At 43.4% G+C, this 24,966-nt stretch overlaps 1 protein-coding gene across 5 annotated transcripts; it reads right to left on the minus strand.

Annotated features, from left to right (window-relative positions):
• Positions 1 to 949: 949 nt before the first annotated feature.
• On the minus strand, positions 950 to 24,828 carry frmpd1a (FERM and PDZ domain containing 1a). Of its 5 annotated transcripts, none has more exons than XM_028975883.1 (16): positions 24,688 to 24,828; positions 14,754 to 14,858; positions 14,153 to 14,316; positions 12,865 to 12,967; positions 12,728 to 12,773; positions 11,966 to 12,070; positions 9,638 to 9,733; positions 9,427 to 9,552; positions 9,138 to 9,257; positions 7,912 to 8,048; positions 7,679 to 7,802; positions 7,435 to 7,527; positions 6,228 to 6,410; positions 5,991 to 6,135; positions 4,929 to 5,885; positions 950 to 4,831 (listed from the first exon to the last, which is right to left on the minus strand). In XM_028975883.1, exons 2-16 carry the CDS (start codon positions 14,852 to 14,854, stop codon positions 2,379 to 2,381), a joined length of 4,953 nt encoding a protein of 1,650 aa, XP_028831716.1. In that variant the 5' UTR covers positions 14,855 to 14,858; positions 24,688 to 24,828; the 3' UTR covers positions 950 to 2,378. The 5 variants fall into 5 exon arrangements, with proteins under 5 accessions (XP_028831716.1, XP_028831715.1, XP_028831717.1 ...); XM_028975882.1 differs by having other exon boundaries at positions 6,219 to 6,410; XM_028975884.1 differs by lacking the exon at positions 11,966 to 12,070 and having other exon boundaries at positions 6,219 to 6,410.
• Between the last annotated feature and the right edge of the window lie 138 nt (positions 24,829 to 24,966).

The raw sequence follows: 24,966 nt of genomic DNA on the forward strand, positions 1-24,966 counted from the left end.
TTGGGATTTTTTTTTCTGAATGTTGATAACATGTTGACATCAGTTTTTCAGAAGCACAAGAACCTCAGTCAGTTATATGAAATACCATTTAAAATGATGATGCTATATTTTTTAACACTTTTCCCTTTCCTTTTCCCACAAATGAACTTTTTAAGGTAAGTTGATTTGAAAACTTTTTTAGAATGTTCCGGATTGTTTATCACCATCTTGTGTTTTTTTTTTAATTATTGTTATTGCTGTTAATTTCTGTGCTCACGAGTTTCGGTTACAGATTACTCAAGCCCAAGCAAGCAGCAATTCCCCCCAAACACATGAATGCATGCATAGACAGGGCTATCCTATAAATATTTGACTTGGACCTGACTGGTGAACTTTGTCTCTTCAAACAGAAGAGGGGATGTCTGTTCAAGTCCTCAACCTTAATTATGAATTAGTTCAGAGAGTCAGCTCAAAATGTGAGCTTTACAGTGAATCCCATGTGTGCAGTTTTCGTACATGGAGTAGAAGCAAATTATATCTGAATGTCTGACTAATATTTTTTAGATTAATTTACTAATATGTTGTTTTTGACAAGGTTGGCTTGGCAAATAGCTAGAAACTTTATTTATCTCTATATATCTATAGCTGATATCTGATTCATAAATAACAGCATTTGCATCCAGTTGAATTTAACTTCAGGTGACATTTTCAAATTAGCGAAGCGCTATTGCGGATTGCCACAATTATTGTGTTTATGTGGTTAAAAAAATCTCAATTTTCATCATTCATCTTATTTGACAGGACATTTTCCCTAAAGGGTAAAATTATTGGCACTTTTCCATTCCATTTAGTCAAACCATTATATTATAACGACAAAGTAATTCAGAAAGATGCAGAATAAAGCCAGTGCTCGGACATGTTCCCACTTTTTTTGTGATAACAAGGAAATAAGACTGTGCATACCACAAGATAAAATGCATTCAAAAATTTATTTTAATAGTGTCAATACATTACCAAGCAACAGCCATCTACCCAACCATTCATACGTACATACATACACACACATTCCCCTGGAAGACAACAACTGCAGATATTATATGGGTTTCTCACATGCCAATAAATCATTGTGCACAGCTCATTTTAATACACATATTCAAATAAAACACCAGTTACTTAAACATACACTGTCATTTTCAGATTTTTCAGATTTTCAACCATTAGTAGACATGGATGTACTGCAGTTTGGTCGAATACAAACAACCCTCAGGAAACACAGTGCTGTTGTTTATCTGAAACCTTTGATAAAATGTCCAGCAGCATTTTGTATGGTTATCTTGTGGCAAACAGTCACTGTGCTTTTGGAATGTCTGGGTCAAACAACAGTGCATTTTATGTGTAGTGCAACTTCAATGAAAAGGATGGATTTAAAACTGATATAATAACATTTTGTTGATATGAGTTATATTTTTCATTAAATGACCAAAACAGTCATTTTCAGGATTGTGTTTTTTTGGCTTGTTGGCTTTTCACCTCTCGTTGGGATCCTTATTACACACTGTTTGCCATCTCCAAAAGCAGCAGTATGGAGACAGTAAAAAGCACAACAGAATTCTTTGGGACAAACATAAAGCATACAGAATGTATTCCTCACTTTACATGGTCTAGCTAAAAATACACCAGTCATGCCTCTTTGGTACACATTAGAGTAGAATGCTAAATGACATTTGTTTCTGTAAACAGTTAATATGAGAATTATTCTAATGTTGATTTGGTTCATATAAATAAATAAATACATAAATAAATAAACAAACAAATAAAATAAGCCCATAAGTAAAGTTTGGTATAACATCAAACGCATTTGTCTATGCATTGGGGGGGAAAATTGTTCATAGAACAATATTTGCTGATGAGGCAAGGGACGCTAAATATCTGAAGCCAAAAATGGAATAATACGATTTTTTTTCTTTAACTCATTACCCTTAAAATGTTCTACCACAAGCTTGTATGTCACTGGATGTGTGATACTGCAGTCATGAACAGTGACCCCACCCCCCTTTGCCCTGTGTGTGGGAGTGTACATGCCCTCTGTGACCAAGCCTGCGCTGGAGCACAGTAATTGTAAAGCACATTCGTATTAATCTCATCTACTCTTCGAAAGATCGGATTCTGTTCGCCTTTACATTTAGCCAACACCTAAAAGTCCTTCCCGACTTCACCTGGAAACCTCATCTCAAAAGGGTTGGTCAGACCTCATATGAGACATACATTCTTGTCCTTCAGACAAAGCAGACCAGATCTTCTCTTCCCAAAATTCCGTTTGTTCATTAGAACAATTCCTTCACCTCAAAGGACCTTCAGCACACAGCGGACAACATTGGTGGCACCTCACAGGTCATGGGTCAGAGTGCAGTGAGGGTGCGGAAGAGTTGTGTGAGGCAGAACACCGAGGTGGTGAGGGCTGTGCACTGGCGTGCCAGCAACTTGATGCTGAGGTCGTGGCAGCTGCTCGGCTTGCCGGTGGCGGTGCTGCCGACGTGCTCGGCCGCGCGGGCGAACTCCCGGTACGTCCGCGTCACGTCCGCCAGGCCGGCCAGTGCCTGCGCGTGGCGCTCCTGGCACCGCGCGCAGCTGGTGAAGTACAGGCAGATGGACGCCAGCTGCACCAGGGCACGGAAGCTCTGCACCAGCGCCTGCAGGGTCTCCTCGGGGCTCTGTCCAGTCCGCACCACCTGCTGGCACCCCGCTAACAGCCCGCGGGCCTCCGCGTGCAGGCACCTCTTGTTTTCCGAGAAGTGTGCGGCACACGAGTCCCTGTGATGCTCCAGTGCCTCATGGATACCGCCACGCGTGGACAGAGCACTCCCCAAGAGGGACAGGAGCGTCTCTACGTCCTTTTGGAGTGCTGAGAAGCCAGCAGGGGCTGAGGAGTATTTGCGGGTCAGTAAAGCAGCAATGGTCCCGTCTTCGCGCTCAGACAGGAAACAGTGGACACGCTCGAGTGGGGAGAGCAGGGGGCTGAGCTCGTTGGAGGGGGGTAGGACCACACAGGGGAACGATGGAAGGGGTGAGGAAGAAGAGGAGGAGGAGGTGGGGGAGAACGGGGAAGAAGAGGGAGGAGGGGGGATGGCCACAAAAGGAAGACCCCCAGTGATGTTTCCTTGTGTGCGGCAGGAGAACTCATAAACCGTCAGCTCGTCATCGAAGCTGTCCTTGTCCAGGACGCCACTGAAGCAGTTGGTGTAGACAGACTGGCAGCCACACACTTCCATCGGGGTCTGGACTCCTTCCAGAAGCACCTCACAGCCCTGGGCAAGCATGGAGTTACAGCCTAAATCCGGCTTTCCCTGCGGGCTTGCGTTGGGCAAAGACTGTGGCTGGGACAGGGTAGGCCGAGAATCAAAGTTTGTGAACATGCCACACCCCGACGGGAGAAAGTGCATGTGGGTTTGGTCACCAGCATGGGGGCAGCTTATCCCCCAAGGTCCATTCAGACTCTGTGTGGTCACTACCACCATTGGTGGGCTGTTGTTATTGGTGGGGTCATGTTTGAACGGGACGTCTTTCTGTGGCCGAGGGCTGTGAGGGGCGTTCGCCTCGGTCCGGGAGGCTGGGCTTCGCTGACCAACCTCCAACACCTCCTCGATCACCTCTGTAACCTCTTCAGACACAATTGTCACCACCTTCACCTCAGTGACATCAGAGGTGACAGCTTCCTGCTTTTCCTCATGCACATGCTCATTTCCATGATGTCTTCTCCCTCTCTCTGTCTCTGAGAACCTTCTTCTGAACGTAGGGTTAGATTCAACAAAGTCCTCACTATTCATTTCTTGGGAACGAGACAGGTAAAGCGGAAGACTCTGGATCTTCCCCCTCAGTGTAGAGGCTGATAGACGACCCATGATCCCTGTGGAACATGGAGACATTAAAAAGCTAGTCTGGGGCTCCAAGGATTTTGGGGGCTCCTGATAGGAAGTCTCCCCAGTGCTATCTGTATCTTCCTCTTCTTCCTCAGCCTGGGACAGAACCCTCTGGCCTGATTCCACCCCATTCGACCTGTTAGTGGAAGACACGAACGGTTCCATTTCCAGTTCTTCTGATCCCTCTGCATCAGAGTTCGATGTGCAGAGTATGATTGGGATGGAGTACTGGTGCAGAGTGGCAGGAGGCTCCTCCTGGTCAGGGCAAGAAGGCCTATTTATCTGTCCATCCTCATCGTTCGCTGAGTCGTGGTTTTGTATCTTCCCGTCTGGCTGCCTGAAAAATAAGTGGCTAGCAAAGAGACTTTCGAACAAGCCACCTACCGGTTCCCCTTCCCGGTCAGCATTTCTACTCTGGTCGGGCTCTGCACACGAGCGCACGGCCGATATAGCAGTGGGCAGAAGCTCAGTTACCGCTTTGGTTTCCATGGCATCAGGTTCTACCTCCATCTCTGTTAAGTGCCGCCTCCTGTGGTTACCGTGCTCGCGGAGAGCACTGCTGGCCGCCCTGCGGCGGGACACGGTGATTGGTTTGGATTCGAGTTGGTACGGTTCGGACTCAGTACAGGTAAAAGACATCACTGTAGGGCATGGATTGTGGCCGATGCCCTGAAACCCCTCAGCGCTGTGAATGGGTCCCCCGTCCTGTTGCCGCCATCTTTGGTTCTGGCCTGGAAATGACACGAGGGAAGTGAAATCCGTCTCCAAGAAGGACCGGCGTTTTCGCGATCTTCTCTCCGACAGCGAAAATGTCCTGTCTCTGTCCTCTGTTTGCCACGCCTCTCCTCTTCTCTCGTTGCTTCCTTCAGTCACTTTAAGGCCAATGTCACTCAGACTGAGAGTTCGTTTTATGCCACTGGATTCAGTTGAATTTTCTACATGCAAATAAATACACACATATGAATCTATATTTTACAACGATCAGTGATACAGCACAATTTCTGAATCCTACGTAATAGAACTGTTTCTCACCTCGGGTCATACTGGCAGATGATGGCTGTTCTGGGGACACCAGTCTCTCCTGAGCATCGAAAAACTCGTCATCTGAGCTGCTGTCCCCAAAGCCAGGCGGGGGCCGAAGGAGGGGTACGGAGGCCATCTCTCGCTCTTCTTCCTCTCCCTCCCCCTGCGAGGGAATCCTGGGTAAACTGCGGGCGCTGTCGGGTGTGACACTGGAGCATATGTTGTAGAAGTGGCGAGCGTCGCTCTGTTTGAAGGTGAACACGCAGACATCACTGCCCGTCTCCTCCTCGCCACCGTCCTCCTCTTCCTCGCTGGCCTCCGGCGGACTTGGCAGACTTGCTGCCATGCTCGAGAGCGCTGCCAAACACTGGAAAGGGTCACTGTCCCCATCGCTATGGGACAGGCTTCGGTGGCAACCATCGATTGACGGAGACTCGTGGCGTGGCACTGGGGACAGGCTTTCGTGCAGACGGTATGCGTCTCTCACGCTCAGATGGCAGGGCCGGGTAGCAGAGAAGAACGTTAGCAGGTCATCTTCCTCCAGGGCATCCATGGAATCGCTGGAGACACTACAGAGGACATGGGAGTCTGTTCGGCACGAATCAGACGCCTCTGATGCTGGCTCCTCCAACAGTCCTGTCTGTCCCTGTTCAGAACTTTCCTCATTCTCCACAGTCGCTCCACCTTCCCGCTGCATATTTCTGATCTCTTCGTCATGCTCCTTTTCTTCCCTTTTCTGTGTCTCGGTTTCTCTTCCATTCTCTGCTGAATTGTCTGTTGTGTCTTTGTTGTCCTGCTCCGTCTTCTCCTCTCCACCCTGTTCTTTATCTGTCCTTTCCGCCTCTTTCGCCAGTGGCTCTTTGGCCCTCTGGTGGCTGTCATGTGCAGCACTGGCCACGTGAGCCAGCAGAGCGTCCACGTCGGTGTCGGAGTCTTCGGAGTCGCTGCCACAGCGAGACACATATCCTGCACGCAGAGAACTAAATGGATCTCACTTTTTATAACTCTTCTGATAGGATGCAGTAATCATCTGATAAAAATGATGATCCCGCCGTTTGTAGGCATACATACCCTCCTCTGCTGATATCCGAGGGCTCTTGCGGCTACTTGTCCACGGGAACACGCAGACGTTCGGGTTCACCATCAGCTTGCAGTAACCAGCCACCAGACAGGACAGCTCTTTGGCTGCCGCCGACTCCAGCAGCAGAGTGATTGGCTGTAGACAAACAAGGTGAAGGACTGGCAGCGCTGTCACAAGCAGGCACACAAACATGTCTTTCCGTGTGTTGAGGTTCATACTTCTTCTACCTTGATGTCCTGGAGGTAGATTTTGACCAGGCTGACGCGCTCAGACTCCGGAATGAGCTCCACTCTGGTGATGCTGGTGAACTCTGTCAGCGTGGTCATGATGCTCAGTTTGTGGTTGATCACTTGGCTCACGCCATACTGAGCACCAACGAGTAAACTCACCATGGATTCTCTGTCTTGAAGCTGGAGGGAAGAAACTGAGTTTGTGTTATTCAAATGAAATAATTCTATCATATTAATCTAATTTGAATCTAAAATGTATCTACTACTGTATTCACAATATAATTGTTTAGAGTGATCATTATATCATGTAACAGCTTGGATTGTATGATAATATGCAAAAATGATAAGTATATGTGATCTATGCATTTGAAAATACTGTAAATATGATCACCTAAATCTATTTTGACCTGTCAATGCTGCAAGTAAAATCTGCGCCTTGCTGAAACTCATGAATCTGCCATGATACGGACAGATTTTTGACAACTAACTGATAATCTGTCTGCATAACTTTTTGGTGGCATCCTTGAAACGCACATTTTCTCAACTACAGAAGCACCCTCAGCCACACCAAACATATTTTAGTGCTGCTGAGTTGGGGATCGATCCTAAATATCGATACTACCCATACCAAGACACTGGAAGTAAACGTGCCGAAAATACTACTCCTCACACTTCAACATGACTCAGTGATGTCACAAAAAACTACTTAAGTACCGTAACGAATTACATTGACTTTGTTAATATCCACCACTGATTCGTAATTAAGAGTCATCCATCACGAGTAATCATACTGATTAACTGTCTCAGTATTTCTCATACGTAGGGCATAACGTAGGGCATAAAAATAGAATAAATGTATAAATACACTCAATGTCAACAAACATAATAATAAATGGTTTAGGTTCAAATGAATAAATAAAAACATTTCAGAATTTCAGACTAAAAGCTAAACCTAGAGCCATATATGATTTCAAAGCACACTGATCATTCTGCAAAGTCTATTAACCAAATCCACCGTGAGGTGTTTTTCGTTTAACACGGCATATAAATGAGCAAGAAAGTGGGCAGAAACACCTGCCTGTAGTCACTGAATATTTTATTACTCAGTAGAATGGCTATTATGAACTTTAAATATCTTTAAAAACAGACGAGTGCAAAACTAGCGCACACATCAGTAAAACATATGATGTCGAGTGGATCTTACCATTAGAGTGGCACTGAACGATCTCCCCCCATACGACTTGAGCTCCCCCATATCATTCAGGTAGTTCAGCCTCGCCTGGTTCACAGAAATTAGCTACAAGGATGTAGGACAATATATCAGCGCATGAATAAGCAAAAGACCCTCCAGCAATTTGGTATAAATGGAGGAATTTCCAAATGTTGTCCTCCAGTTAAAATACAAAGTAGGCCCCCTGTCCGCAGTATCAAGAGAGCTGCTACCCAACCTTCTGTTTAGGCTCCAGGTTTATGGTTCTTTTCATATGGTAGCTGATGGCTTTCCTCAGGTCCTTCTCTCTCATGTTCCTCAGCAGGGTTGTGGAGACGAAGCTCTCAATTCCCCACTCCTTCCTGTAAACCGGCAACACAACACACACTATAAGTAATCACACAATCAGTGAATTTTCTGTCTGTGTGTGCATGCTTTTTTTAAGCATGTCTTGAGTATTTTGGTCCTTACGTGACAGTTTTCAGTGGGGTTTTAGGGGACTGTCCAGAACTGGCCAGTCGCTCCTGAATGTGTAGTGCTGCCAGTCTTAGAGCAGTATTACACTTCATCTCCACTGCAAACCTCTCCTGCAACACATCACTCACACACTGCGCACAACCCCCGACACACACACACAAACACAGACATGTATTCAAATTCAAGAGTGCAACACACCACTTAAGGCGCTGCAGTCCGTATCCTGCATTCTTTGTACATGTTTTTTTACACATACTCAAAAATGAATGGAACATATACAGGGATGCAATTTGCGAGATCTGCACCCAACAGATTGCTATTTTAAGGTACAGGTATTCATTCATTTATTTGGTTTTTAACCTTGACACTGACCCCTTGTGGTAAGGAGTACACACTACAGATTACAACACAAGTTTACGGACACAAGTACAGTCATGGCCAAAAGTTTAGTGAATGACACAAATACTGTTTCACAAATACTGTTTCACAAAGTTTACTGTTTTTTAAATGCCACAATGTTATGAAGAGTGATCAGATGAATTGCAAAGTCCCTATTTGACATGAAAATGAGCCTAATCTATATTAAAAACAATGTTTGTGAAACTGCATTTTACCCATTTCACGCATTGGCTGCTTCTCATTCGAAGGAGTGGACTCACTCACAATTTTGCATAAGAACACAGCCAGCAACTTTCCCCAACCATCTAAGAACAATGTCCCTTTTCCAGAATGATGGAGCACTGTGCCATAAGGCAGAGGCTCGGGGAACAAAACAAAACATTGACATTTTGGGTCCATGGCCAGGAAACTCCCAGGACCTTAATCCAATTGAGAATTTGTGGTCAATCCTCAAGAAGTGGGTGGACAAACAAAACCCCACACTGATTATCAAGGAATGGGTCGCCATCAGTCAGGATTTGGATCAGAAGTTGATTGACAGCATGCCAGGTCTTGACAAAAAAGGGCCAAAACTGCAAATTGCATAAACTTGATGTAATTATCAATAAAAGCTGTTGAAACTTGTAATTACACTTCAATACACCACAGAAACAACTGACAAAAAGATGTAAAAACACTGAAGAAGCAAACTTTGTAAAAAACAGTATTTGTGTCATTCTCACGACTGTATATCAGGACAAACGTTAACAACACCACTGTGTCCAGATATGCACATGTAGGTCACAGTGAGTTCTGGCTTTACAGTCTACAAACACACACACCTGAAGATACAGGTACTCAAAGGCCACCGGGTCGTCCTCCAGCATGTCTTGATGGTTTCTCGGCACAAAGCAGATCCTAAACAGACACCTGTAGTCATGGGTCTCCTTCTTCCCCACCACCTAAAACAATTGGTCTATTTATGTGTGTGTGTGATTCCCACAAGGAATAATTCCCTTTGATTTCTGGATAATTTATGTGTACAGTAAAGAAAATTACAGTATTTGCGCAAATAGCTATTCTTGTGTTTTATTTTCATAACGACCTCAAAACACATGTATATGCATTCACCTGCTGTATTAGCTCCTCCTCGTGCAACATGAGGAGTTTATTGCTGCTGTACTGCTGCTCCAGCACCAGAGTGAAGTGCTCGATGCGAGCGATGGAGAGCTTCTCCTTCAGGGTCATCACAATGTCCTGCACAATGAAGAGCAGAACCTTTCACACCAACACCCAGATTCAATTTTACGAAAAAGAACTCAATCAGTTTAGTAAAAGGCACCTTAACGGTGGTCTTGCTGTCAAATTTGAAGGCCTTTGTCTGACCATTTTCCAGGTACACCTTTAACACATTTGGAAGAAATAGCAGAGAGTTGCCCTAGAAACAGAAAAGACAGAAAAGACACTTTAAACATGTTGGTTATTTAAATAATGGAATGCTGATCGGGCTAAATCGCAATGTGATTACGACACACATTTATTCCACTGCTTAGCAGAGGTTCGAGTTTAAGCAAATCTCAGTGCTGCCTTCTGAGAGTCATTTCAATTATCAGTGTAGAGGCCACTTAATGAAGCTCTTGGATCTGCAGTATGCCACAGACATGCACACACTTATATAGTACTGTGTGTTAACCATGAACTTGTCCTCTATCACTCACTCTCATTCACTATCCATATCTGCTTGATCAATATCAGGGTCACGGCTGCCATCCAGCCTTCCACAGGGTGACAACATTATTTAGTCGCATCTATGGAAAATTTAAGTCAGCAATCCACCTTGTGTGCATGTCCTTCATATTGAATAAATGTCAGGATTACCTGACAAATAATGAATGTGTTTTAGACAGACAGACAGACCAGCAATGTATTCCAGACATGTACCATGCACAAGAAAAAAAAACAGAAAAAATACAAAACAAGAATTAAAAAAGTGCTAATAGCAGATAAACAAGTATAAAACTAGTACAAAAAAGTAAAAAAAAAAAAACAACAGATCAACAAACAAACAAGTACAGTCATGGACAAAAGTTTAGAGAATGACACAAATAGTGGTTTTCACAAAGTTTGCTACTTCAGTGTTTTTAGATCAAAGGTTTTTATTGATAATTACATGAGGTTTATGCAAAAAGATCATATTTGCAGAGTTGGCCCATTTTTTCCAGACCTGTGCAATTCGCTCTGACATGCTGTCAATCAGCTTCAGGGCCAAATCCTGACTGATAGAACCAATTCCTTCATAATCAGTGTTTGTGGGTTTACGTTTGTCCGCCTGCCTCTCGAGGACTGACCACAGGTTCAAATGATGTCCTCAGGACAACAGTCTGGTCATGGTGCTGTGCAGATGGTGGAGGGCATTGCTCTTCCCTCATCTTTTTTGAACATCTTTGTAGTTTGAGGTTTTGAAAAGTGGGTAGTGGGCAGTGGTGGTCTTCTTGACACAAGGCCATCCTCCAAAAGTCTTCACCTCACTGTGTGTGCAGATGCCCTCACACCTGCCTGCTGCCATTCCTGAGCAAGCTCTGAACTGGTGCCTACCCCCGATTCTGCAGCTGAATCATCTTTAGGAGACTTGGGAACCCTGAATCCTTCTTCACAACACCTGATCCCCTCTCCTTAAAGGTTGATTTAGGTGCAATCTTAGTAGCAGCAATATCATTGCCTCTGAAGCCCTTTTTTATTCAACACAATGATGACTGAACATGTTTCCTTGCAGGTAACCATGGTTAACAAAGGCAGAACAATAATTTCAAGCATCACCTTTTTAAAGCCTCCAGTCTGCAATTCTAATTAAGTCAGCAAGACAGAATGATCTCCAGCCTTGTGTTCATCAACACTCACTTGCGTTAATGAGAGGATCACTGAATTGATCTCAGTAGGTGTTTTTGTGGCAGGCCAGAAATGCAGTGGACATGTTTTTTTGGGATTAAGTTCATTTTCATGACAAAGAGGAATTTAGCAATTCATTATAATCATTCTGATCATTCTTCATTACATTCGGGAGTATATGCAAATTGCCACAATGAAAATGGAAGCAGCAAACTGTATTTGTGTTGGTCTCAAAACATTTGTCCAAAATGACTGTACAAAAATGAAAAAAGAAACAACACAAGGGTTAACATAGTCAATCCGGCAGTCAACTGATAAGATGCAACAACGCGATGGCAAGGCAGCCAAATAGCAAGACAGTTGTTTGGAGGAGATACAAAGGTGTATTGCATGGGGGACATGTCCTCAGGACAAATGTCTGGTCATGGTGCTGTGCAGATGGTGGAGGGCATTGCTCTTCTCTCATCGTCTTTGAACATCTTTGTAGTTTGAGGTTTTGAGAAGTTTAATGGATGTAAGACACACTCATGCATTCATTTGTGACCTGAAGAGGAAGAGGCTGAGCATATTTATGCATCCCAGCAAGGATCTTCCGAGACAGGTCAAATTTCAGCACAGCAGATCCCGATCAGGGAAATATTGTATTTCCACTAATGACACGGTGTCCTACTGCGGCAGGTCTTTTTAAAGCAACTCTAACAATGGCATATCATTCAAACAGTGTTAACTCAGTTAAGCGAGAGCTCTGTGGTGTGTACCGCACTGTTCAGTGCCGATGACTGACCTGAGTGTGACCATTGACTAGCACCTCCTCTGCAAATCGCACCTTGACCGGGTTAGACTTCAGCTTTGCTCTCTTCTCTGGGGTTATAAACGATGACTTGGGGCCCTGGAATACATTTGATTTTCAGAGAATTTTTCAAATTCCACTCTTATTAAGAGTGGCTTTGAATAATGAGTTACAGCGTTCAGATGATGCTTTGCTGATGATACGCACGCCCCATAATATTTATTTATTTATTTTGGCATCCAATCACTCTGTACCTCAGCACCAGTATTACTGCAGTTGAGAGTGGACAGCATGTTTGTATAAAGATGAAATTATTAGAGAATGGGGTTTTGCTATGCTACCCACACTCTCTACTTGTATATAGCAGTTTTAATAACCATTGTCTTCATGGTCTGTGTACTTTTCAGTCAAGAAAAAAAATAAAGGCAATACATTTGATTAACCCCTGAGCAATCCTAGAACATTTGAGGAACATTCCAGACACCAAATCCATGTATTTATTCCATGCCATTATTGCATCAATAAAATGAATAGTAAAGAGGAATCTATAGTGGGTGTCAATGACAAAAGCATTAAGGGGTTATTACATGTGTGCAACAATTTGTATAATATCTATATCTGGATATTTTCTATATCTGGATATCTACAGGAGCGCACTAATGCAGAAAGCCCACAAATGCTAGGTTGGATGCACAAACCCACTTGGAGCTCTAAAGCTCTTACACTGCATTACATGTTTGTGAGGAGGAGGTTTACCACGGTATTCCTGAGGACTGTTATTGTTAGTGTGTCTTGACATTCCCTATGAGAAAGGAAAAAAAGTAAATAAGGAATAATGAAACACAGGATTTAATCACATGATATTCAGATGACAATAAAAGCAGCTAATGTACCTGATGATGTCAGCGGCCTGCTCTGCAGAGAGGTCATCAACAGCGACACTGTTGATTTTCAGGGGCTGATCGCCAGGCACAAGTCTACCATCTGCTGGGCCACCTACAACAAATGCACAAACACAATTTTAGTCCTATTCAGTTTTAATTTTAATGGTGCTAAGAGCAGCAGTTTTGGATTGTTTGTCCAATATGGAATCAAAAAAGGCCTGACATGCAGAAGCCACAGAGGTCACCAATCCTTCCTGCCCTACCCATTTACCACAATATTCAACTTACTACTCAAACAACTACAAAGGGGAATTAATTATATTTAAATCAACATTCATTTCAAAACTGATATGGTAATAGATACGGGTATGGTAATACCTGGCTATTCCAGGAAGAAACAGATAAACACTGAAATCCTGGAAATGCATCACTCTGCGTTGCTTGATATCTGGCACTTTTAATAAAAGCGACTGCATTCGTTTGCAAGAGCTGGCTGTGGGCAGTAAGGGTAGAACAGATGGCATAAGCTGATACTGACTATTCATTTCCTGGTGTGATATCCATCCCTCCTGCCTGCTGCACGTGGGGGAAAGGCACTCTTGTGTGCCAATCTACAGTCTGCTACATCCTGTAGTCACCGATCACACATTCACAATTTATCTGTACTAAAAAAAATATATATATATATATTATATATTTATATAAAAATTCTGGGAAGCCTTTAACTTGCTTTTTACCAAAAGGAAGCATCCGAGTGATTATGGGACGCCATTGTCAATGAGCTATTGATTTCCATTAAACACATTTCCTGTGTTCATAAAACAACTAGCTGTACTTCCACAAACTCAGCACAGGGTTTCCCTTCATAATATCAGCTCACCTTAATGGTCATAAAACACTCCACTGTGTATATATCAGCAATAATCGGCATTTGAATGGTTAAATAAATGTTTAAGCAGCTATAGTAAATCCTTTCTACTAATAAATGAATAACTTTAGATAGATTAAACATGCTGTTACATGTGGATATTTCGAAATAACATTTGTTTAATTATTTACTGAAATTATAAGACGCTAACCTGCAATCCAATGTGTAGTCTACCTGAAGACACTAGTGTGTTAGCTCAGTGTGTCTTCATTCAAGTATGTAATGAAGCATCTATCTAGACCTCGTGTCCATGTTTCACCTGGGGTTAACCCGACCGTGCTAGTAGAAATCTTAACTGTCTGAAAAACAACCTGTAACAAATATGCACAGAGACGAACAACATTTCAGTAGGGTTGTGGTCTTATTTACCTGGGGTCACATCATGCACGAGTAAAGGGGACTGTGTGGTCACAGTGAAGCCATGAGATTGAAGGGTCGGGTCTCGTAGCAGCTGAACCGTCACCCTAATAGGAAAGCTTCTCTGGTCTGAGGCTCCACTATCAACCACCCGGCCTTCTTCAAGAACACGCTCTCTATTAAAGGAAAAGAAGGATTATCTTTGTATAATTTCATTATTATTATTTCATATTATTTGCTAATTTCAAGAAATAAATTGCGATCTTAGGATGAGTTCAACAGGGGCTCATTGATTTGCTTAAAATGTGAAATTTTTCATCAAAAAGGAAACTGTGACAACTTTGCTGCAATATGATTATTATTTACAAATATTTCACTTTTACAATAAAAAATGCCTTGTTCCTGTACTGCAGGGTCTAATAGCCACACTTACCACTGGCCCTGTCACATCTATTTATTCAGTTAAAATTCATAATTGAAACAGCTGAGCAGTTATTGTGGGCATTTTTTATATAGTAACAGTGGGCAAAACTACAATATGGACTGCAAGACCTCTGCGATATTGGTTGGGGAATGAGAGAAGGACAGGGAGTGAGTCAAAGATATCACACACCTGCTGGTGGAGTCTCTTGAGCGGCGTAACCAACGCCCAACAACCTGCTCCACTCGGCTAGTCCGGCGGGACGGAGACCGGCTTCTGTCCCGCTCCTCCATTTACCTGCAAGGTTAAAGGTCAAAGGTCACCACCCACAGGTCAGATGAAAGCAAGTCATCCCAAATGTGCTGGACTTGGTTCAGTTTCCTTTTTCTGGTCCCCATACTGCTTATACAGTGAGACCTTGTTTATTCACCTCATGTCAGTCAAACGTCAATTGTGACATGATGATGCAGAGATTAATTTTGGACTTTCTGACCTGTGTCTGCTAACTTGACACAGTTTAATAGCTCCCCATTCAATGAACTTTAAGGGTCAAAACAATCAATATACAATAATGTAAAGTAAATGGAAAGATCACTGGGAGCTGACTGGCCAAAATACACTGCTGGACAGCAGACATCATTCTTTGTATAATGGACATATATATTATGGCAATGTCTTTTTCAAAATGCAATAAAAAGGAAAAGGACACAAAACTAAAAAGTGGGCGAAGTGGGCTCCTCCCCACTACCTCTCCACCCTACGACTCCTACTGGTCAGATTCTGACCTGATGGACGATGGATGGGAGTGGGAAGATACGCTGGGCGAGACAGAGAGCGACGGCGAAGATGAGGTTTACCACTCCCCGGCTCTGCTTTTCCATTAGGGTCGATTAGCATTGCGTGGAAGAGCCACTCAACTGGTTAAACAAGGAATAAGACAATGGTGGAGAATGGGGTTCACCATGGGAGGAAGATGTTTACAGTGGCCGCTTGCTGAAAAGCTTCCGGCGATGAGACGAGGTCAACACTGACCAGCCCATCCCAGCCGCAGGGCACCCGGCCCTGCTTCTGGCTGTCCCAGTAGGGTGTTCTGATCTTCAGCTGGATTACCCTGATGTTTGTCCATCTCTCTCTCTGTGTCACAGTGTTCATGCTGCATGTCCTGTTTGTCTCTCTCTACCCCCATCCTGCTTCTGTCTCCCTGCAGGTAAAAAAGCTGTGGTTGACACACGCCTAAGCCTCAATGCCCTCAACCCACCTCCCAAGTGCCACCAAATTTGAGGTGGCAGGTCCAGGGATCTATCCATGTCCAGCCGGTGGGGGTGCTAAACAGCACCAGGGGTGTACAGTACAGACAAGAGTTCCTGGCCCCAAGGTGGGATGGAGGAGTGGTGAACGGGCGGAGCCAGAAAGGGGGAGCAGGCCCAGACTCCTGGTGTCTTACTTTACTTACTTTACTTAGCAGATGCTTTTATCCAAAGTGACTTACAAGAGGAAGACACCAGCAATTCTCATTCGGTTTCTATAGATTTTGAGTTACAAAACTAAGAGCCCTGATAAGGCCTAACTTGTCAGGAATAGAACATGCTAGGGACAGAGGGACTGCAGAGCTTTGTCCCTCGATTTGGACGAGACACTTAAGAGAGTGGCTGGGGCACCTCCTGGTTGACTGGGAGGGAAAGGTAGAGATGTCTGAGTCCGGCCAGGACAGAACGGGGACAATGCCCTTGTGGGGGGTCTACAACAACAACAACATTTATTTCTTATATAGCCCAAAATCACATACAGTATGTCTCAATGGGCTTTTAAGGTCTATGTGATGCCAAGGCAGCTACCAGTCACATGCACACAAGTGTTCTAATCACCTGTGCCCAATGAGCATCAGCTAATGGGGTGATTAGAACCCTTGTGGTTATATGTTGGTTTTCTCCCTCACTCCCTCATCCTGCATGGGTGATGTATATGCTGCATGTCTTTTTTTTCTTTGTATTTTGGCCATTGTGCCTTTTTCTGTTCATTAAAATCCACTGCTTGTTCCACAAAGGTCGAGTGTGTTCATTTCCATCTTCTCAGCCCCATGTGGCATGACATGACTGCTGACTGCGCTGCAGTGAAATAGATCCTGAATATTGCAAAATGCTGTGGTGTGATAGTTCCTTTGTTATATGGGACAGTGTAGTTGTGGTTTTTCGCTAATATGGTCAAATGTATCAACTGCTCCAAAAAAGCAATGGCACAAGAAAAAATACACAGTGCGAGAGAGCGACACAGAGAGCAAGCGAGAGAAATAAAGAGAAGGGTAGAGAATGGAAGAATGGCCTCTCTTGAGAGGATGACTCACTGCCACATTATCTCATTTATGCTCTCAGATTTCACTGTGTCTGCTAAGCTGCAGCCCTTAACATCATCAGTACAGCACAATTCAGGACAATCATCATCATCACCATCACATTTACACATCCTTCAAAGCACAACAGATTGGCGTCATTTTCACCAACACAGCACACTGCTTCACTCTCCAGATAACTGCATTGTTTCTGCACACTTGGTACAAAATTCCTGAAAGTGAGATGAAATGGGACTGTGGCTTGATCTGAGGGATAATGGGACATACCTTTTACTGACAAACAACAATAAAAAAAATACAATAAATAAGAATATGAAATATACATATATATTCATAACACATTGTTTTCTATGACCTACATGGTGGTTCCAGTGGGCATTGTGCAAACTGGCTTTGATCTATAAAAACTATAATGTCTAATGTACAGACTGAGAAGCACTTAACATGCTTTTAAAGCACTTTACAGTTTATAGTCAAGTTCTGAAAGTTTTGAAAAAGGAGAGGTGGGGTGGAGTTGAATACAAATCTGCATATAAGAGGTATAAGAACCATATTTGTACCTTTTTGCATGGATCGATTTGACATTTAGAAACTGGCAGTTTGGCTAAATGTCTGGGCAATCTCTGAACTGACAGCAGGGATCAAAAGGACATTGACCTGTGACATATTACTGACATTATATTGCACTCATGACAGTAGTTGTAATAAAAAGACTACAGTAAATAAAGAAGTGTTCTCATCAGTGTACCTCTTTGTGCATCCTCTTAATGGATCAAGGCTCATTTTATTGCAGGTAAATCAAACCGAATCATCAGATTTTGTGCATAAGGTAAACACTTTTTATCACAGAACAAGACTTGATGCTCCAGTCCTTCAATCAATAGACTGATTTTATGGTGGGGAGGACAAAAAAGTCTGCATGCATCTGTCTCTGTCTCTCGCTCGCTTTCTCACTCACTCGGCATAAAACAGATTAAAGGGCACTCTGTGAAGGAGTAGGATTTCCATGTATAGAGGGGAAGTCCTAATGTGCGGCCATGTTAAAACCATTGGATACAGCTAACGGGTTAAACGTAAATGATAGTTTGCTAATTGTAGTGGCCAATTAGTTAATTAGTTAACCACAGCGCATGTAATAAAATCTTCATACATATATTCCACTGCAAATGTTTGGGTGTCACTGTCAGACTGACAAACAAAAGCCACACCCAGATGACTGAGGGGTTATGGAAGGGTAAGATAATGGGATTAGATGTTAGGAGCTTCATTAGGCTTGGACAAGTTGTTACTGCGTCACACACAGAGCCGATCACAGCAGCTAACCCTCACCAAAACACACACACACACACACACACACACAGTCATACACAGGCACATTCATAACATATATACAAATGCAAATGTATTTTGCATGCAAATAATGTATGTAATAAGCACAAGTGTAAGAACACAACTCTTCTTACATCTCTTTTTCATGGGTACCAAATTCAACATTTGTGTGGGGATGATACCTTGTTTAAGGGGACCTCAGTGGAACCATGGCAGTTTGGGATTTTAACCAACTAGGCCACCACTGCTTATGGATTTGTAAAAGCTTTTCTCAAGACTTTTTCTCAAAATTATTTTATTAACATAACAAAATTCATAAACGATCAATTATGTGAACAGTCGGATGAAGGTAGCAAGAAAAGGGGAAATGTTTAACGAACTAGGCTAATGCCGGCCAGGAGTGTCATAGGCAAAAACACATTGATACATGATTTTACTGTGTTTTGTAGCTCCATTTGATTGCAGTTTCACTGAGAAAAAGTTTTTATTTGATGCCATCTGAACGTGCGGCTCAAACGGCACGTGAACGAAGCCTTAACTCTCATCTCACTGACATTTTTCAAAACATAATGTGAAATAATGTAGAAAAATTGATGGAATACATCATGATGCATCGATAATCAATGCATTAATAATCATAATCGTAATTGAATGGAATCATGAGAGAAGTTAAGGTACACACCTCTAGTGATAACAAGGTTAACCACTTATTGGCAGTGAGCTATAAAGCATTTTTAGGTCATTTTCATATATATACAAAAAGTAAAAAATTTATAGGCTGTCTAAAAAGGGCACTTAAGATATTAAGGGACAAAGAGGCAGGGGTTCAAGCCCCTAAAGGAAACCCCTCTGCATGTGCCTGGTGAGAGAAAGCAGGAAAGAATGAGCATCCTTTTTCACACTGACAATGCATTGAAATGTATATATAACGAATGTACATGAAACATTTCTAAATATATTGTGTGAAAGTGAGTGACATAGTGAAGTACAAAGAGCAAAAGAGAGAGGGTTCCTAGCTCATTGGAGTCTCCTCTCTGCCCATTTTCAGCTCGGCGTCTCTGAATAATTCATCAGGCCTGAGCGGAGACAGGGGGAGCTAGAGGAACAGACCTGCTGGGACTTTCTTTCCTTCTCCATTTATTTCCTTCCCCTTCACATTCCCCTCCTCAAAGACACTCTTCCACCGCCTTAGCTTCACATGTGTTTATCTCTCCATATCCCCCTCACTAAGCCTATTAACAGATCTTCTAATGTTGCAGAATTTTTATATGGGCCTCGGCGTGTAGGTAACACAGTGTTCACTTCACAGGAAGTGCTGCTGTTATGGAGAAGACAGCTTTTCAAAAATAAATTTGCATCTGAGTTTAGTTCCGTCTTGTTCCCGAGTGCGAGGTGAACAGGATGGGACAGGCTGGATTTACTTTGTGTTGTATTTGTGTCCCTGTCCTGTCACTGGGGCGAGCCGGCAGCTAATGCAGCTGAGAGCTGGGCTGACCCACAGAGTGCAGCCCCATCAATTATATATGCAGATAATGCAGCCACACACACAAATACAGACTGACAAAAACACACACGTGCCGACAAATGCACACTCGCTCATGCTGGATCATGCACGAGTGCACATGTATGCTAACACAATCACACACGCGCAAACAAACATATGACAAGAAGCCAGGGATAGAGGGTCGGTTCGGAGACCGGAGGAACAAAGCGAAAAGAAACAGGGAAAAGGAATTGAATGTGAAACCAAGTTTAAGGCAAGGAGAGAAGTGAAAAGTGTATGAAAATGACCCATATGACCACACTATTTCTTCAGTGACCTCTGCCTCTCCCAAAGGATCAAAATGTCATCTGTAACATATGCATACAGCTTCGGATTATGAATGAAGGTCTGCATTCAAGTCACATCCAATAAGCCTGGAGCTAGACAATGACACCTATTTAAAAAGGAAAAACACCTGCTTTTTCTTGTGTGCAGAATGGGTCAAGTTTAAGTGAGCTTTATTGCCATTTCAGCTACATACAGATTAGACTGTATATAGTGAAACAACGTTTCTCCGGAACCCAGTGCTACATGTGACATTTCAACAAAGTTACAGGCCGACATAAAGTGCACATGTATGCAACACTGACAAACTGGGCCAACAAAGAAATTTAATAGAATTGTAATATAAAGGGAAGGAATTGGGGCAGTGGTGGCATAGTGGGTAAGGAAGAAGACCAGCTTGGAAGGTTTCCAGTTTGAAGCCCAAGCCGCCAAGGTTAAATGATAGGTTAAATGCAAAGGAAACATTTCATTGTGTGCACTATGTGCGGTACTTGCTTTGCTTCACAATGACAATCACTTCACTTTCACTAAATTAAACATTGTGTTTTAATTCAATGATTTGGACTAGATGTAACCAAGTAGCCATCTATATATTGCATACATATTCATGGATGAAATATCTATTCATCAGTGTATTCTAATTAAAATAGTACATAATAAAATGGTCATGTCTATCCATCTAGACCACAATGCTGCAAACTTCTTGTGGCCATGAATGATTTCAGCAGACTGTTTAATCCAGTGTCTGTGAGCTGCCTTTGGATTTTCTCCCAGAAGGTGAATACTGGGGTATGCTGAAACACTCCCTGGTCACTAAACATGACCTTTCGACCAAGAGTACATTTACATTTATGGCATCAATCAAACACCTACAATCAGTAGTTACAGAGGAGTTGTTAGAAGTTGCTGACCGGTCAAGCTGTAGAATGGGCGTACTATGGCCTATCGTCACCCAACTCTGTTTTGCTGTCCTATCCGGCCTTCGCAATAAAAATAAAAGCCACTTTCTGCCATCCGGATGCGGTGGAGGATGTGTCCTTCCAACTTTATCACCTGCACCAGGCTTCCTCATCCGTCAACCAATTAATCGGCATGCTCAGGACACCAAAACACTGTTGGATGCCCACACCCTCTGGATGATCTACTATGAAGGCCTGACCCCCAGGATTCGCAGCGAGATTGTCAGCCGGGAGATGTCCACCACTTTTGACGCACTCATCCAGAAAATGAAAAAGAGCGAGATGTAAGAAAAGGTCTGTTGTCAAAATTAGAAACCTCTTACAAATACATTTCAATGTTGTATTTTCGTTTGATATTATGAAAGTTTAAAAAACTTGGCACAAATCTGATTCCATAGTGCCCGGGCCAAGAAACCTACTACTCCAGCCACCGACCCTCACTGTCCACTGCCCATCCCTTGGATCCACCTTGCCCTGGATTTCATCAAGAAAAACATGCGTGCTTTTTGTGCGTTCGGTCAGTAGTAGAGGAGTAGAGGAGTAGAAGGAGTAGAAAAGCAGTCTGTGTTTAGTCCACGCTCACCTGACGCCATGGACGTCTGGACCAGGCCTTTTTCTGGCTTATGGGCCGTCAGGTGAGTGCGGGTGTGTCCACACAGGTGTACGAGGTGTAACTCTTGTTTTTGAAAACACATTTTTGAATGTGACCATGTAGAAAATGTATGGTCTGCATCATGATGATATTGGAGCATTGATAATCATAATCGAATCGAATCATGAGACCTGTGAAGGTTCACACCTCTGGTTACCACCCTCAGACCAATGGCCAGGCGGAGAGAGCCAACCAGCAGCTGGGACGTTATACCTGCGGTGCTTCACTTCTAACCACCAACGCACATGGCCTCACTACCTCCTGTGGGCGGAGCTGGCCAACAACATGCACGTCTCATCTGCCACTGGCTGCAGCCCCTTCGAGGTCTGCTACGGTTACCATCCAACCATCTTCGCCCACCAGGTGGTGTCCCGTCGGTCCAAAGCAGGTCTGCCATCATCATCGCCACCTGTCATCAACAACACGCCCGGAACTGCAGCGAGTGATATTCAGTGTGTTTATGTTATGCTGACCCCTGTCTCTTCCAGCTGTCTGGAATGTGCAATGTCCTTCAGTGGGACATTAGGCCCTGTAATTAAAGAGGACTACCAACCAAAAGATTGTTGCAGGAATGGCAACAAATTCCCCCAGATCTCTATTTGATCTGGCCAAAATCTAGATACAAATATCTCAAAACCTCTTCAGAAGTCCATGCATCAATGGATCTTAGTTCTTAGTTGGTGACATGAGTCTTAGATGTTAGTTGGTGACATGAAGGGACGTTCAAAGATCCGGCACCTGGTTTTAATATTATGGCTGACTTTACATTTTCAGTTTGGATTTCACCCATGACCCATAGTTTAGGTTTTGAATTAGGTTTTTTGGACTCAAAGTTGTGCACATCACCTCTGAACAATCCTATGGTGACATCTGATTCCTGAAATGCAGCCTGCTTATCCCACATGATACAATGGATGCAGACCATAGGTGCTGGTGCTATCACCGTGATATAGACGGCCAGGGTGAGAACAGTCCTGACTTTGCACTTCTTGACCTTAAGCCCAGTGTAAAATGACGTGAAACACAATGCTAGTGCCTTTGCCAAGGTGGTTTATTGTGAATGTTTTTAGCGTAGTGGCAGATTTTGTAAGTGTAATTATGTTTGGGGTGGGTGGTACTTTGTTTCCAGGAGTAAATCAGAGCATGAGTGTACAGTATGTATCCGCTTCCTCCACTCCAGTTCTCTCTCTAATAGGGATTAGGGTGGGAGGGCACTTCTGATTGGTTGTGATGACAGGCTACATGTAAGCCAATCCAATTAGATCTTCCTAGACCACACAAACACACACACACACACACACACACACACACACACACACACATTGATGTATTTACTGTAAGTTGGCTAATCAATGTAGTGCAGCAACAGAGACAAAAGATAAGTTAGCATGTTTTTTACATTAAGGGTTATGTTGGCTTGTTAGATGTACACATTTATAACAAGTGAACATCTCCTCCTTCACTGCTGGAGAAGCAGTAATAATCACATCAGTCTCTTTATGCATGCTCTCAACCCGCCATTATCCTAATGAGCATTTATTCCACCCACACCAATAAAAGCCATTCGACTCCAGCGCCCAAAAACCACTTCAGACACAAACTCTGAGCCTTAATGGCACAATCAGCAACACTCGCTTATGGTCAACCAGTCACTTAGCTTAAAGCAAGGAAGGACTTCTGACATGAGGCAGAAGTGGCCTCATGTTGACCCTGTTTAACACTCCGATAATGGCAAAGGTTATTTTATTACTGTTTCCTTTTATAAAACCAGGCATCCATGTATACAGCTACTCGTAAGGCTACTTTGTAAGATGGATTGGTGCTTGCATAGGTTAACTAGGCTGTGACCCCTCAGTAAAACACCCAGACACCTACTGCAAATCTTTGTTCCGCGTGGTTACTGCATTTATAAAAGGCTGCGTCGAAATAAGAGCTGCCTATGGTGCTGATTTAATCATATGTTAATCATAAAAACTTAAATAGATTCCTCAAGTATGAAACTATTACACAGACTTTGTCTCTATGATGCAGGTAATACAGGGAACTTTGATTTTGCTGTCATGTTACACACACACATAGGGTCTGGAGTGACCCTATAACCATCTAGCCATTGTATTTGTTGTAATGTTGGTATTCATGCATGTTGCACTTGTGAATGGCTCTGCAAAACGATTCATATGCCTTTTTTTTATTAGTTGTTATTCGCTGACAAGTATTCAAATATTCAGCACCCAGTAAAAATGCAAACATATAGCTCTGATGTTGAGGCGTGTGTTTTCTTTTCTTTTCCATATCTCCCATATCAACTCCAACTCTGCCTTCCATCTCTGCTCCTTCTCAGGAACGACAATTTTGTCATTAGATCGCATTAAACTACAGACATTTTTTTAAAGACACGAGCCCACAGAGAGGGAGACACAGAGACAGGCATCAGACAGTGAGACCAACACTCCTACAGCCTTCACAGATTTGCCTAAACTGCTGAATGTTTTGCTTCACAGACCACAGACTAGTCACCAATCCACACGCATTCTGCTGCTTGCATTAATATTCTACTTAATAATAATAATAATACTTCTCAGAAATGGAATGAGAAATGGTCTCCAAGGCACATGGTCTCTGGTGGCGAAGTTATAATCCTGTTTATTTGCTTTTAATTCATTTCACACGTCTTAGTATGAGCGAACAAACCAGCCCTAAACTGCGTTAGTCATGTTGTAATTATTAATGGGTCTGATAATCCTGATGACAACCCAAATGTCGAATTACATAAGAGAATATCCTGCAATTTGTGTCAATAGACTGCTGGATTGGGTCATCGGCGAGGTTTTTTTTCCACTACAATGGCGCAAAATACATTTTGTTCTAACTGTATATCTACATTTGCGTTGACAGAGGCCTCTGCGTTACGGTAGGACGGAAAGTCTCCGGTAATTCCTCGTTAATCTGAGGACGGCGGCTGCCTCGTTTTGCAAAAATCGCGATGGAAAGTCCGTGGTTATTACACTCACCCTCAGCATAGACGTGCTCAGGCCGGGCTGCTAATCCACGGCATCCAGGATCCGTAAAATCCCAAATTACGGGCTGCTGGAGCCGAGCGGAGGCGCACAAGACGCACGTTTACGCACGGAGGCGCCTAATCCGCCCGTCCCTCCCTCCGTCCCTCCGTCCATCCCGTCCCGTCCCGTCACCACACCCACACCAGCACCACGCCCATCATTCTACCTCGCGTTCCCGACACGCAGCGCACTAAATCCGCCTTCAATTCATCCCAAATCTACTGTGTTTCA

This window comes from Denticeps clupeoides, chromosome 4 (assembly GCF_900700375.1).
Source record: "Denticeps clupeoides chromosome 4, fDenClu1.1, whole genome shotgun sequence".
Classification (NCBI taxonomy): domain Eukaryota; kingdom Metazoa; phylum Chordata; class Actinopteri; order Clupeiformes; family Denticipitidae; genus Denticeps; species Denticeps clupeoides.